At 40.1% G+C, this 13,049-nt stretch overlaps 1 protein-coding gene across 3 annotated transcripts in view; it reads right to left on the bottom strand.

Annotated features, from left to right (window-relative positions):
• LOC108114388 (capon-like protein) overlaps nucleotides 1–13,049 on the bottom strand; it is a 44,222-nt gene that overhangs the window by 29,164 nt on the left and 2,009 nt on the right. For all 3 annotated transcript variants that reach the window (XM_017225356.1, XM_017225353.1, XM_017225354.1), the window contains exon 2: nucleotides 8,584–9,186. In XM_017225356.1, the coding sequence (XP_017080845.1) occupies nucleotides 8,584–8,685 (102 nt within the window). In that variant the 5' untranslated portion in view covers nucleotides 8,686–9,186. The remainder of the gene's footprint in view (nucleotides 1–8,583; nucleotides 9,187–13,049) is intronic.

The following is a 13,049-nucleotide window of genomic DNA, read 5'->3' as shown; positions in this document are numbered from 1 at the left end:
TAAGCAGATTCCATTCTGGTTCCTAGACATATTTCAGAGTCTAACCAGTAGGCCAACAAATTCTTAAAGATCAAAAAGGGAGCCGAAGAACAAAAGTTATATTAAGTATTTTGTAATGAAGGCAAATAAATTGGTGAAAAATAGATTCCTTTTAAGTTTATTAATAGCAATAAAAAACATAACTAAGCTTCTTTAAAATAGTTCGTTCTGAAGGAGACTACCAAATATTGTCATAAATCATAGAAACTCTTATGGCTTCAGTAAGTCAAAAACTATTTGCAAAAATAAACTCAAACTCAAATCGATAATCCTTTAAAATTCCAGATTGCTCAAACTATTAACTGGCAAAGCTATTTAAAAGTTTCAAAAAGATCAAAAAAATCGAAGAAATCTTTTTAAGTATTTTGTGGGAAATAATTTTCGACGAAAAATGCAAATGAATTGGTGGCTAATTGAAAAAGCTTTCAGCACGCGCGCTTCGTTCGCCGAAAAGGTCAAAAGAGCGCAGCGTTGAAGAATACACAAACATTGCGTATACGCGGTGTGGGTCGCACGCCTTTTCCTATTTGCAACAATTAGGCGCCAATCGCGGGCAATTATTAATTTGGCTTGGCTTTCAATTAAGCAATTTGGAGCCACACCCTCTCACCCTCTAAAAATCCCCCTTTCACCCACTAAAATGTTGATTGTTCCGCAAGTTGATTTTTGGGTAGCGAAAAACATTGTTGTTTTTTTCCCTTTTTTTTCTTTTTTTTTCTGGTTAGAGAAAAGTTGGCGGAACAAAAGGCGGAAGGCGCAATGAAAATTGGTCCATTTATGGTGCCGTGTGTGTGCAATTCCTTACATTTTACGATTGGCAGGCGGCAAGAGCCAAAAATGCCAAAGTGCTGCCACCCAACCTCCCCATCTTGCCGCGAAAACTTTTATGCTAATTTCCACCCACCGAAGTTGAGCGATGCTGTATCCAGCATCAAGTGGAAAACTTTCACAGTATCCAACGTCGACACAGTGTCGAAGAAATGTTTGTTTAGAATTTGGCAGAGCGTTATTTATGGCCCAATAACTTTTAACTTCACATGCGGCCCCCTTGGCTGGAAATGCAAATTAGTTGCCATTTGGCCAAGACTCACGTAGAGCCGAAGCGCACAATGGGGCCAAATAAATTTAATTGAAAAGCCTGGCAGTCGGTCGGTCAAGGGGGTTCTGTATTCCAGCTGGCCAGCTGGGCAGGTAAAAACGCCAGGACACCATCCAACCAGGACAATTCCGCCATCCTCTATCCTTGAAGAATGTCAATCGAATCGATCGACCACAGGCAGGAGGACCTGCCAGTCAAAGTGTTCAATTAATGCCTAAATAATTGACAGCAGCAGCATTTTCATTAATGTAAAAAGCACCCCTCTGACTTGTCTTTCCTCTCAAATGACCAATCTGAAGGTTAAGGTCAGGCCCACGCAGTCTGTCGTAGATTTTCTTAGCTGTCTTTTGGTTTTTAGGGTGGAAAATTAATTTCTTTAAATGTATTTTGGAACATCTATATTCTGGCATTTCAAAAGATTTTTTCTTACCACAAAGGCGATACTTGTTCATTGCCCTATCCATTATAATAATTATAATATATTTTTAAAATAAACACAAAGGCAGTTCTGGGAAACATTTTGCCAAGAAATGTTTTTTTAAAACTTGTTCTGGTTGGCAAATATTAATGTTACAGCCAGGAAAGCACAGGCATTGTATATTTTAAGACATGAACTAGAAATGAACTAAAAATCTAAATAAATAAAACTTTCTGTTCGAAATTCTTCTGAAATTTAAAAGAATAAACCTCTTTGACTTGTTTTTTTGTCCCAAAACCTAAATCAGAAGCTCCCTTTTTTTTAACCCAAACACAATGCTGGTTCGCCAAAGCTAATTATTGGCCATAAAGTTGATTTAAGCAGTTGACTGGCTTGCCACAAAAAAGCCATTCAGCGGTGCCCTTCTGCCGTTCTCTTTGAGTCCGCAATCCTCAATCGCAGCACTCGAATCTCTGCCCCTGTCGCCAGTCTCTTTGTGTGTCTATGGCGGCAATGTCAAAGGTCGCTGTGAATGGTGGCACATAATTGCACTTGACAGCAAAACGACAGCAAAAGCAGTGGCAGTAGCAGTAGCAGTATCTGCTGCAGTCGCTTGTCGACAGTCGCTGAGATAACGAAAAAGTCAAAGCCCAGGGAAAACTGTGAAAGATCGCATAGCGAAATGAATTCAATTGCAGTTTTTCCGATGGCTGCAGCTCTCGTTGCTTGTCACTGATTAGACTCCGAGAAGAGCTGCAGCTTCGGCTTCAGCTCCCGGCGCTTTTGATGCAATGGCATAGATAATTTTCCATCTTTTTTTCTTCCCCCAAGAATGCATGAAACGTGAGCGGCGGTAGTTAACGAGGCTCTGGTGGAACCCTTTTGGATTTGCTTTTGTCTCGAATTGGAAAATTGGCAGAAAATGATCAGAGATCGCTTGTCATTACCAAAATAAAAACAGGAAGTATTGAAAATGGGGAGTTTCGTGAACGTGGGATTCCCTGTTATTAGTTATAATGGAACTTTTTAAAGAAAAACAACAAACTTATAAATGTCTGAATGAGAATGTTTGTAACTTATAACTCTCTTTCATACTCCATCACTCACCCAATATACCCTTCATTTCCTAGGGTACGAAGCATCAAAATATTGAACCCAAGCTGCATTTTGCTGCTTCATTTGGTTTGTTTGGGCCAGGGCCAAGCCCAGTTGGCCAGCGAACAGCTGTCAGCACAGCCTGGGAAAGGGTTATAGTTGTTATGGGCCTGGTTTAGAAAACGCTACCAAAGAGCGTGCCACGGCAGCTGGCGTTGCAACTTCCGCCATTGAGCGCTTCGCTAGGCACCCACAATAACACCGCCAACAAAAACAACACCCAAATAGCTGACCAGGCCAAAACTTCGCACATTTGCGTGTGCTGCCAATTTTGGCCAAAAACAGGGATGGCTGCCTAGTTTTTTTTTTCCGTAAGAGGGAGTGGGTGAGAAAGCATTTTCCTCGGCTGTTTCGAGAGCCTGCATGCCAGCCTGCCTGACTCATTGGAACTCGTTTGCCTCAGCTGCGCCAGGTGTAATTGCAAAATGTAAGCCAATTTGCAACAGAAAATTGTGTAATAGATAATAAATGAGCTGAGTGGAGTAGAGGATGTACTGCATTCATGACCCAATGATCAGCGATGTCGATTGCCCAGCATGGAATGAGTCATCAATGAGCTGGCAAGCGACACCCTAGATAAGCTAAAGCAAAGTCCGTAAGTCCGGGATAAAGTAATAGCCACTTAATCCTTGACGACCAGCATTAATGTGCCACTTGACACACATTAAACGCGAATACAGCCGAGAATTATGGCCAAAAAGAAGCTCAAGTAGGTGGCCACTAATGTCCCTATCTACTGTTTTAGCAAAGCCAAGAGAGGAATAACCTAAGCCAAGAATAGCTGTGCTGGGAGAAACAAGAAAAATCGATTAGCCCAGCCAGGCAATCAGCCAGAAATGAGCGGAATGAATCTGTAATAATCAAACCGAATTGAAAGAGGAATTGGTTGATGAAAGAAACGAGCGGAGTGCCTCCGACTTGGACCCCTGCACTTCACCACTACAGCGAATTCAAATGATTCCCCTCCAGTCAATCGTGGCCACCAAATGGAAACCATTTCCGTTCACACACACACACACACACACATGCACACAAATCGATGAATATCCTTTTAGGGAGAACCGGAATCAAGCCATAAAAGCATTTAGCCGATAATTTGCAATGAATATGATAACCCCAAAAGCCATTTATTGGGGTTCGCGCACTACCAAAGGAAAATTACATTTTCCCCATTGGCCTTTATTATTTTTATAACACTTTTAAGTAACTGCAAAATATTGAATTTTATTATTGGATTTCAGCCGCAGCAAAAGGCGATGATGGCAACAGGGGATACCATTAAATATTTATTATACTTTATACAGTACACAGTATACCGTATGCATAAAGTCTGATATCAATGGTGACGGCTTGTTTGTTTGCGTTATGCCGATGTTATAGCCACCGCCGAATGCATTTTGCCACCACAAGAATAATCAAAACTCGATGAGGAGTGGGTAGGGGAAACCTGATGCAATTGGTCCCGTTGCCATGCCATGCCATGTCCCGCAGATGAGCTGCAAATTGAGCAAAGTGCTGGCCATAAAACCCGGGCAGCGGTGAGGCGTGTTAATTATCTCATGTAAACCCCGAACAACGCACATGCACGCAAGGAGGATCTTTTCATTTTCAATGGCGCACTGCCAACTGGAGGCAAATCCAGCTAGAACAAATGTTTATCAAGATATTAACGGCCAAATTGAACTTTACACAAAAGGTTAAGCAAACACGAGAATGAAAATGGCAAAGCAAAAAGGAGGGAAAAAAAAAAGGAAAATCTCGGAAAAAGAACACTTTAAGAAAGCACATAAAACGCAATTTTCAAGCGGAAAGGACTCTCGAGTTTTATTTGCATTTTATGACTCATTTTTCACGCCTCCTTCACGAAATGCGCCTGCTGGTGTCAGTTGCGGCTGATAAAAGCCAGGACGAAACAGAAAAGGACCCAAGTTAAATTGCAGGCCACATAATCCTTTTCGGGGCCGTCCCTTTTGTCGTTCCCAATAATTTATATATAGCAGCAAAATGCTTTTGAAATGCTCTCAGCCTCAACGGAAATGCCAGATAATTGAAATTGATATATGACGAGGCCAGGCCCAGAAGTTGTCCTCTTGCCGTACTTCTAAAAACAACAAACGAGGTCTGCCTCCGCAGATAAACAAAGCGGCAGGAACAGCGGGATGTTGCAGGGTGTCTACTATATTGCGTATACGCCAGCGTCGCAGCCTGAACAGCATTCATAATTTTGCGTACACATGGAAAATGGGTAAACACAACAGAGCCAAAGAAACACTGAGGAAACTCAATGAAACACACACACACACACACACACTAGTGTAGCACGTGGACCACAGGCATGTGTGGCCGTCTCCATTTTATTTGTTTTTTAATATTTTTATATGCCATGGGGGACATGGTCTTGCTAGTATTTTCCTTTTCTTTCGATTTATTTTTCGCCTCGATATTCTTTCGGCTTCGGCTGTGTGGAAAATTGGAACATATGCGTTTCACCTTCGCCTTAATTAATATTATTTTGTAAATAATAATTAATTTTACCTCGAGCGTAGAAATTTTCAATCCAAAAATAAATATTTCTTTCATATTGAAAACAAAAAAAGGCCGAGATGAAAATGATTTTATAATTTATTTGTGAGAGACCAGCGGGCGGTGAGCGAAAAGGTAATTAACATATATTTCTATATAGGCCGGAAATTGGTTTTTCTGGAATGAAAACCGAAACGGTTTATACTACTGTTCTTATTTTAAGCGGCTCAAAAGGAAATGTCAGTTGGCTGCCACCCAACTAAGTAAATAAACTTTTTAACCCTCTGGATTCTGATCCAAACCATCAGCGGCATTCCACTTGGCTCAAATAATTGATGAACCGAAAGGGTCATAAATTCCCCATACGCATGTCGGAAGTTGTTAAGCCCAAATAAATCGACTTGAATCGGATGCAATCGCATAAATATTTGATAGAGCAGCGTATCCTGGAATAGTAGGATTGCCAAAAATCACGGGGCGAAAACCAGTGTTAAGCATACGCCGTGTTGCCAAGCGCCAAAAAAAAGCAAAAAAAAAAAACAAAAACAAAAAAAGCGGCGCACAAAAGTGCGAAGAAAATATTTTTCGGCGCCAGGCGTTGTGCGTGAGCAAATAATTTATACACCTTTTGAAAGATTTATGCGGCATGGCTTTTGGGGCCCCGGCAATTCGCGAAATCAAAGCGTGAAATTCAATTAATCTAAGCAGTAAAGTCGATGGCTAAAGCCCAGGCTCTTCGAGGGCTTCAGGACGCTCTGGTTAGTTGTTGGTGTTATGGCTCTTGGTGATTCATAACTCGCATAATTCCAACTGGACACTCTGACAGATGAATCAGATGAAGTTTCAGTGCTGACACAGCAGAAAATATCGGTTTTTTTTTTGGTTTCTGGAAACTGCAGTGGGTTGGGCTTGTTGGGTTGTTCATCTTATTTGGGTTAGCCGTGGAATATACATATATATGTATATATGGGAAATCGGTAACGGTACGGGTATTCACCGTTTGGCCAAAAGCGAGACCCCAGCCAAAAGCCAAAACAAACAAATAAACAAACAAACGGCGTTGCCAAAACAGAAACTGAAGCTGCAGCTGAAGCAAAAGCAAAAGCACAAACAAAGCGAAAACTGCAAAAGCATAACAAAGTGCAAAACTTTTTTCCATTCGTTTTGTTTTGCTTATGGAAAAATGCAAATAATAGTAAAGTTGCCTTTGGAGGAGGGCTGCAGGCTTAGAGGGGGGAAACAAAGAGCACGTGCATGAAAATAGCAAGAAAACCTCTTCTACACAAGGAAAATATTACCAGAATTTATGGTGCTAGATAATTTTCCAAAAAGTTACTCAAATTATTAAACTTAAGTAATAACATTAAAGTGGCATTAGCTTTTAAAAATCTTTAAAAAAGAATTTAAAAAAAACCAACACAATTTCATATTTTCCCTGTGTAGCACTTCAACGGTTGTCAAATCAGAAATGTTTGCTGTTTTTCAGCTCCCTCCACAATTCGACATGGAAAATTGAGTGGATTTAATTGGCATTGCAACTGCAACAGCAACAGCCTCGTGCAACAAAAACAAAACTTCAAGTGCAATGTCTTACCACAGAAACAAAATTATGCAAAATGCTGGAGACTCTGTTGGGAGTCTAATATCGAGACAATGTCGGTGGGGAGGATACGTGAGAATGATGCGACTAATGTTCAAATGATTTGCATACAAAGTTGGCCGGCAGATGGGCAAAGTCAATGGCCAGGCAAAAAGCAGTCATGAACTTGATAGCCTGCCGACATGGTTGAAACATGGCTTTCCCTGGGCGACGACTATCAACCCTTTCTCTGGCCGCCCACAACGAAGCTCATCAATCTTGCAGGCAAAATTAATTGAAATTTTGGTCAACCGCATGTAACTGATCGAATCAAAATCAAAAGAACAATAACAATAACAATAACAACAACAGTAGCAGCCGGGAACGCAAACAATTTCCACACATTGAACAAAAATAATAAACAAAAGCAGAAACCAAAACATCGAAGGCAAACACACAGAACGGCAGAGAAAAAACGCACACAAAACTAAACAAATGCTCAAAATGCGATGCTGAATAATTGAACACGATACAGAAATGGAAATTTTGTTTACAATTTTCAAAACTCCCCCTTTTTTATATATATTTATATCTGCATATATATATATACATATGAGCATATAAAACAGCAAACAGTCAGCCGGTAATTGTGACAGTTGACTAACTCTTTTGCTTGCCGCCTGTTAACGTTGAAAACTCTTTATTTTTCGCTTCCGTCAACCGCAGCAGCAGCAGCAATCAAAATGAATTCAAATAACAACCCCAGAGCAGTTGCAACATTGGCTAGCCATTGGCTGCCAAATGTGGCAAACACATTTAATTGCATTTACAAATTGTTTAGAACAGTTTATTCACCCAAGTACCACAACCATAAAATCATAAATCCGATATGGTTTGAAGTTTTCTTTTTCACCAAAAACAATGACAAATAGTGAAACGTGAAATGTTTGAATATTTATTTGCCAAATTCCGATAACTAATGCAGCGGAGATTCCAGTTTACACAGATGAGTATTTCATGGAAGAATGTAAACAATTCTGCGGAAGAATATTCCAGGCATTTTTGTTTTGAAATCTAATATATGGCGAAAGCTTTTAATTAAATTTGAAAAATAATAAAAGGCTTTTGTATAAAAATAAGTAGCAACTTTACTGTCTCTGCCAGCTTGAAACTGCTTATTCTTTAAATACGACAAATTAAAAGAGAAGTTAAACGGAAACTAAACAAAAAGTTGACTAATGGAAATTAATGCCTACCATCCTTACTAACGTTTTCGTTAATTACAAATAAGTGGACCAATTAACACAAAACTTTCACAAAATCTGTAAGGCAAAACTTGTAACTACTGATATGAAAATAAATTAAATATTTTATTAATCTACTTCTCTGCTAAAATAAACAAGATTTCCAAGCAAGTACTTTTCCAACTTTCTTTAGTGAACTCTTGTGAAATAAACAATAAATGTTATTTCCTTCTTAAAATTTATTTTAAAAGTTATTGACCTTGCTTTAATTTCTGTAGAACAGCTAGGAATGATGACTGCTTTAATATTTAAAAGAAAATTCGAGTGTTGGCAAGCTGTCAGTGGTTGCCATTAAATCAATCCATTGAAATATTTTATTGTTAATTTATTGGAGCATAAAAACACAATTAACAGAGATGGATCTCTGAAGGAATGCCCGCGAGATGAACACAAAGATAAAGAAGAACTTGCCCACTCCTCTTAAAATACATAGATTATCGAGAATATTCCCAGAATATGGACTCACCTTGGCCTGAAATGTGATGCCATGGAAGAAGGCCTGCTCGGCGTGGAGAGGCACCCGCAGATCCTGGTCATCCTGGACCAGATCGTACGGCGTCGACGGCATTCTTAGATAGTTCAATAGCACCGATTCGGACCACTTGTAGTATCATGAAATGGTTTTCATCTTCCTCGTGCTACGCTTGTGCAGCTGATGGCGCAATTGCCATAAAACGCCACTTGGCCGACGCTTTGGCTGCTGATTTTGGCTAGTATGATGATGGCTCTGTATTTGAATCTGTGTCGGCCGAGTTGGATTTTGATTTTGCTGGCTACTGCTTTCCAGTTGGCTCATGCAAATTGTGGTTGGGGCGACGAGCGCTCGGTGATTGATTTTCTATTGCTATTGCTATTGCTGTTGGCCAAAACCCTCACGACTCTCTTGGCCACGTTGAGCTCTTGCTTAATCTCAATTTATGAGCTTGCGGTTACCAATGCTGCTGCTCCCACTGCTGCGATGCTGGGAAATTGAATTGCGTCAGTTTCAGATTCTTTAACCGTACTGCTTTTACGTTTTATTATGAAATCGGCCCATTCACTGCCAATTTGCGCTGTATCTGCGGTGTATCTGCAAGTGGAAAGAAAACAGAGAAATCATCGATGAGAAGAGTAGAAAAGTAGAAAGGCAATACTTGAGCTCGACTCGGCTTGGTTTATTCTGTAATCAAACGTCGCCTAATCGCTGTGACTCCCCCCGTTCCATCGATTCCATCGATCTGTCTATTAAAGTGAGTCATTAACTGAATGATTTTGAGTCAGCTTTTGGGTTTCGCTGGAAAGCATCTAGCTAATCACGGGCTTTAATTGACTCACCAACGACTAGACAAGCTCGTGGTGCGATGACACCGTTCGCGGAATCGAATTTTGAATTGGTTTCTCGATTCGCATTGGAACTTGGACTCTAGACCACCTACACACACGTGTCGCAGTCGAGTTTTGAATTCGTAATTCGATTTGTTGTTTCGAAAGTGTCTGCGCTTTAATAGAACTCGATTGATAAAGCACGAAAATGTTTATTTTCACATGGCTATTGCTGCTGATCAATAAGTTTATAAACAGAAAACTCCATTGAGAAGCTCAAAGTATGAAATTAATATCAAAACATTAAGATTAATATTGATTTTTGTCTACACTTATTTCTAAGCATATTAAACTACATTATTTTAGTATTACATTTGCATCGTTTACTGTACTGAATGCTTACTGTAAGCTGGCACAGCCAAACTTTAAGCTCATTTATTCACTATTTTGTCATTCTTGTTTCTTTGTTCGTCTCTTCATTTTGAATTAATAATTTATGGACAGTCTGCACTTTAATTAAGCTCAACTTTAGATATTTAAATAAGAGATGACTTATTTTCTGTGCCACTTTGTTACTCTCTTTGTTAACCTTTTACATAAACAATTGCCCGGGAATTGGCGGTTCAATCCTGCATTTATTATTCAGGATTGTCTGGCCTTTGCCTATTAAATATTTTATGGTTAAGCTGTTTAACAAGTTTTAAGTTTATAAATCTTAACCAAACTAAAGCAGTTGCTCAGCATTTAACTCTTTGGTTATGTCTTTGTTTCTGTTCTCATGCTTCTGGCGAATGATATTATAATTTGTTCCATTAATTTGCTTCGCAGTGACCCCATAAATTATGCACAGATTTGAGTTTTTTGATTGGGCGATTTTAAAGATTTAAGCTGATATAGATATTAAATTTCAAAATAATAGAAATTTATGGTTTATCTGAGGGTAATAAATAAGTATGAAAAATCAATATGTTATTTTGTTTTATTAAAATTAAATTTCTATGAAAATGACTCTCGGTTGACGTTTCTGTCCATTAATATTGAATATTGTGAATTTTCTCATGCTCCGGCTGAGCTGCTTAACAAGTTGATAAAGCCCAAAACAAAAGTTTGAACTTAACGTCAACAGCTGGTTAGCGTCCCTATCTCTTTCTCGCTGCCTCTCCCCTTCTCTCTTTCCTTCGCTGCTCTTTAGCTCTTTGTGCTGTCTTTGTCTTTTGGGGGAGAGCCTCCGAGTTGGCGGAGTCAGTTGAAAGCCAGGCCAGAGGGTCACGGACGTTTACGCGTGTAAATGACAAGGCAGCCAAAGCGCAGCTCCAATAACAACAACAACAAAAGCTACAACAACCAAAAATAGCAACAAAAAAAAACATGGTCCAGAGATGACTTTAGTTGCTGCCTCGTTTGTTTATCTGCCTCCGTTTGCTTTTTTTTATTTGTTGCCTTTTGCAAAGGCTCGAATTGCTTGGCACTGTCTCCCCAGTGAATAAATATGCTGCCGAGCCAACTTTTGAAACCCACTCCCTTCACCCATCTCTTTCACTTTGCACATTGCCTCTTTGTCTCGCATTAAGTTATCAATTTGGGTGTCGATTGAGTTCAAATTGCCAGCAGCTGATACCGCTGAAATATCCCCTCGACATCGACATCGACATCGACATCCACTCCGCTTGGATTGGATTCCGGAATGGAGGGCATTGGGTTGAGGTTGGCGGCCAGTTGACACTTTTCGAGGAGCGACATAAATCAGCTTTGTTTTGAGGTCAGCCTGCATTCAAACGGGGATTAGGGAGGTGCCGAGCTTGACCCGAGAAGTTTAACCTAATGGCCGCTTCTATTGGGAAATTGTTTGGCCTTAAATTGCCATTAGCAGGGGGATATTTATGAAAACTTAAAAGACACTTTATATGTATTAAAAAGAAGTCTGTATATTTACTTTGCTCACTATTTGTTTTCTAGTAATTCCTTAAGAGTTCTAAGAAAATCTGTAAAATTTTTACAAATTTCCCTTAAACATTTTCACCTCAATTAAGTTTTCTTTAATTTTAGCCCTTTGCCTTGCTCTATATATTTCCTAGCTTCCCGGAACAGAGTTCAATGTTCTTTCGCCCACAAACATATATCATCGCGTTAGGAGCTATAGCTACCTTACCTCCGACGCCATTTTGTGGCCACACACATACTCTCATATGGACAATAAGGTTCAAGTACCTCAAGAAAGCAGGCTGCACATGCGTCGTACTAGACAAAAAGCCAGCCAGCGAACGGAAAGAGACGGCACTTCAGTTGCCCAGCACTTAACACCCACCTCCAGCTGCCACTCCCCTTCCGCCTACTGCGGTGGTGCAACTACTAAACTCGTACCTTCATGCTACGCACGTCGCTTTTTCGGATTCTTCTATCTTCTGGCTTACGAGCAACTATCGGTTTCGCATTGCTCGGCGACTCGTGCTTCTTTCCACTGCACTTTTAAAAATCTTAACGTAGTTTTTTTAGTCATTAAATATTTTTTAAAAATATAATAAGTCATAATTTGTTGAAACGACAGTTCCAGATTAGAATAAAAACTCTTTAATTATAAGTTTAAGTTATGTTAACTTCCTTAGTGACTTTCCCAAAACTTTTTGTCCACTGCAAGTTCTCTCAACTCCGTTTTGTTCTTGCGCCCGCGCTTAATGGCAGCAGCAACAACAACAACAGAGACTGCAACTGCAACATGTACTGCCACTGCAACTGCAACGCGACTGCGCGGCCAGCAGCAATAAAAAAACAAAAACTCGAATCGGCTGCAAGTGAATGACTTGGCGTGCTTCTTGGAAAAGAAGCATTTGGAGAGAAAACCGGTTTCTGGGACTGGGAGTCGTATTCCGATTCGGAGTCAAAGTCTTGGTAACTTACACGCTCACTTCCTTTCCGGTTCTTGGATATATATATATATTTATATATAAGCTGATATGTATATTGGCCAAAGGCGAGTGGAAGCGGGATGGCCACAAAACAAAGCTCAACTGCAGTCAGCTGCAATTTGTGGCTCGTATCTGTTGGCCGTTTTTCAAGTTTTGCACTCGAACTTGCAATTACGTAGCGAATGAAGCGAATCGCTTGGCAGCTTTTGTCATGCTCGAAGCCAATAAAACAAAAACAAAAAGGAAAAAAATATTTACTGCGCAGTCGCAGCCTCCGCGGTTGCAGTTGCACTTGCCGCAAGCTGTTGCCGTGTAGATTATGCAAGAAAAAACGAAACTGGTCGCGAACTGATTGGTATTTTGAGTATTTTTCGGGAAAAATAACTCACTGAGCCTTCATGCGGGAAAACTTGAAAGGAAAAATTGCCAAGGCGGCTTCCCTGTATTTTATTTTTGTGTGTGCTCCTCCCCTCTCCGCCTAATAAACAGACGAACAACAGCAATTAAACAGATACCAATGGCTAACAAAAGGCAGGCGGAGCAGCTGCGTATGTTGTCTCCTTTTTGGCCAAGAAAGTCCGGTTGTGTGGCATCAATCTTGTTTTCGATTTCACAGAAACTAACTGCCTGTATAGGTAAAAAGGCAACTTGCTTCTCGCCTTAGAAGTTCGGGGAGATGTTATGGCCAGAAGATCCCGATCTGCCAACTGGGTTCTGTGTCTCGCCA

The sequence above is a fragment of the Drosophila eugracilis genome, unplaced genomic scaffold (assembly GCF_018153835.1).
Source record: "Drosophila eugracilis isolate 14026-0451.02 unplaced genomic scaffold, ASM1815383v1 contig_2154, whole genome shotgun sequence".
Taxonomy (NCBI): Eukaryota; Metazoa; Arthropoda; class Insecta; order Diptera; family Drosophilidae; genus Drosophila; species Drosophila eugracilis.
This window is presented reverse-complemented; position numbering and strand designations above follow the sequence as displayed.